General features: G+C 41.0%; 1 protein-coding gene across 1 annotated transcript; it reads left to right on the top strand.

The window, feature by feature from the left end:
* Positions 1-342: 342 nt before the first annotated feature.
* LOC105715531 (olfactory receptor 6K6) lies at positions 343-1,504 on the top strand. The gene has a single exon (XM_012449956.2). It carries the CDS (start codon positions 429-431, stop codon positions 1,458-1,460), a length of 1,032 nt encoding a protein of 343 aa, XP_012305379.1. The 5' UTR covers positions 343-428; the 3' UTR covers positions 1,461-1,504.
* Positions 1,505-3,000: the final 1,496 nt, after the last annotated feature.

Below are 3,000 nucleotides of genomic sequence, written 5' to 3'. Positions count from 1 at the left end.
GCCACTATGCCCAGCAAAGTTGAATTCTTTAGCTAGGCTCAGGCTAGATATCAGTGCTGGGGAATATGGTGAAGCAACATAAACATTGCTGGAAAAAGAGCTCCAATAATATGTGTTTAAATTAATAACTTTTCTGAAAAACAAGAGTAAAAAACAGTTTAAAATGAAGGTACAAGTTTTAAGGCTAAACACAGAGGGATGGAACCAGAAATTAAAAAGTGACCAAACTTACAGAAAATATTTCCAGAGAATGAAATTTGTGTGTTGCTTTGCTTTGTGCACATCAATGGAAGATATTTACCAGAAAGAAAAGGTGATTTAGGGGTCCAACAGTAAATATTTCAGATGATTTTGGCATGGATGTAAAGCTTAAGAGATATTTCTAACTGGTCTCTTCGGGAAGATTCTACAATCAGCTTGAGTAAATCATGACAGAAAATTCAGTGGGTAATCAACATTCCAATTCTAGGAGTCTCTTATTTCCTTTTCTCTGTTCACAGATGACACAGTTGATGACCAGTGAGAATCAGACAATGGTGACTGAGTTCCTCTTCTCTCTGTTCCCGCATCCGCACAGAGGCGGCCTCTCATTCTTTATTCCCTTGCTTCTCATCTACGGATTTATCCTAACTGGAAACTTAATGATGTTCATTGTCATCCAGGTGGACATGGCCCTGCACACCCCTATGTATTTCTTTATCAGTGTCCTGTCCTTCCTGGAGATCTGGTATACCACATCTACTATCCCCAAGATGCTCTCCTGCCTAGTCAGTGAGCAGAAGAGCATCTCTGTGGCTGGATGCCTCATGCAGATGTACTTTTTCCACTCACTTGGTATCACAGAAGGCTGTGTCCTGACAGCAATGGCCATTGACAGGTACATAGCTATCTGCAATCCTCTCCGTTACCCAACCATCATGACTCCCAAACTTTGTATCCAGCTGACAGCTGGATCCTGCTTTTGTGGCTTCCTCCTTGTGCTCCCTGAGATTGCGTGGATTGCCACCTTGCCTTTCTGTGGCTCCAACCAGATCCACCAGATATTCTGTGATTTCACACCTGTGCTGAGCTTGGCCTGCACAGATACATCCCTAGTGGTCATCGTGGATGCCATCCACGCAGTGGAAATCCTAGCCTCCTTTGTGGTCATTGCTCTATCCTACATCCGAATTATTATGGTGATTCTGGGAATGCCCTCGGCTGAAGGTCGTCACAAGGCCTTTTCCACCTGTGCGGCTCACCTTGCTGTGTTCTTGCTATTTTTTGGCAGTGTGGCTGTCATGTATTTGAGATTCTCAGCCACCTACTCAGTGTTTTGGGACACAGCAATTGCTGTCACTTTTGTTATCCTTGCTCCCTTTTTCAATCCCATCATCTATAGCCTGAGAAACAAGGACATGAAAGATGCTATTGGAAGGCTTCTTCACTATCAGAAGAGGGCTGGTTGGACTGGGAAATAGATACAGATCCTGGAGATTCTAAAAAGCCTCTTGGAAGAGCAAAATTTCAATGTTACTTATCTTTCCCATGTCTATCCTCTTTTCCTATTGCTGCAGCTACTTGTTCTATTATTTTTAAAAAGAATGATAAACTGCTGTATGCAGGCTGTGGATGAGAAGTGGATGGCAGTTTACATTAATGCCTCTACCATGCTGGTGACAGCTGAAGCAGTAGAGATGGACCCTCTTGCTTTTAGCACAGGTTGGCTTCCTCCTTGCACTCCAGCAACTAGGTTCCTGCTAGTCTCTTCAGTGACCTCACATAGTAGGACCAGGAAAGAGAATAGAAGAGCCAAGACAGACATGAAAGTTCTGAAAGTTGCTGCTGCTAACTTCCCCAATTCCCTTTCTGGAAATGCATCCCCTGTCATTCAGTATTCCATACAAGTAAATCATTTCTTGATACTAGATAGAGGTCTTCTCCGCTTTTAGCTCATTTAATTCCCAAACTCATTTCAGCAAACATGAACTGCTTATGTACATGATGTGTTACAGAATTTTAGATCCAAAGGGGTTCCACCAAAATTAATAACGATAGCAGCCTACTATATGTTTCTAGCACATTACTATTTAAAATATTTTTACAGATATAAAACCTCTTGAAATTTAAAATACCCTGAAGTAAATAGGTCAAGGATCACCATTATTTAAATGTTGAAACTAAAACTCAAAGAAGTTTAATGACTTGCCTAAGGTCACATAGGTAGTGACAGAGCTGGGATTTAACCTTAGGTACTCTATTGTAGTCTCTGTCCCCAATAAATATATAATTTTGTGTAGTTTACTTGATGTTCCAAAAACTATGCAAACTTTTTCCCCAAAGTTTAATGAAACCTTACCAGTTTTCAGTGAGTCCCAGGAGACAATAGTTCTTTCCTCAATGAATTCCCTAGTCTTCATGTGATTATGGCATCATGGAAAGACTGTTGGACAAGGAGATTTAAGGACTCTATTTTATATCTTTTTCTGACACTAAGTTGTGCCATTTTGGATGATGTACTTAATTTGCTGGACTTCAGCCTCATCTATAATTATGTAGTTGGATTAGATCAGTAATTGCTAAAACTGATTATGAACATTTGTAGTTCACAAAATCTGAAAGTGAAGCCTGGACATTTGCATTTCTGAAAATCTCCAGAAAATTTAGATGATGGGTAAGATTTGGGAACAGCTGGATTGGATGATGACTAAGATAATTCTAGTCCTGCGGCTATTTAACATTCATAAAAGCTAACTTTTTTTATATACTTTAAGTTCTGGGGTACATGTGCAGATCTTGCAGGATTCTTACATAGGTATACATATGCCATGGTGGTTTGCTGCCTCCATCCCCCCATCCCCTACATTAGGTATTTCTCCCAATGTTATCCCTCCCCAATCTCCCCACCCTCCACTATACCTCCCTTAGCCCTCCACTCCCCAACAGACCCCAGTGTGTTCCCTTCCTTGTGTCCTTGTGTTCTCATTGTTCAACACCCACCTATGAGTGAAAATGTGGTGT

This window comes from Aotus nancymaae, unplaced genomic scaffold (assembly GCF_030222135.1).
Source record: "Aotus nancymaae isolate 86718 unplaced genomic scaffold, 86718_ANA_hifiasm-v0.15.2.pri h1tg000108l, whole genome shotgun sequence".
Classification (NCBI taxonomy): Eukaryota; Metazoa; Chordata; class Mammalia; order Primates; family Aotidae; genus Aotus; species Aotus nancymaae.
Note: the sequence above shows the minus strand (reverse complement) of the source record. Positions and strands in the feature narration are given on the sequence as shown.

Coding starts and splice junctions, on each gene's coding strand:
- LOC105715531 (XM_012449956.2), top strand. CDS start 429: ATGACAGAAAATTCAGTGGGTAATCAACATTCCAATTCTAGGAGTCTC.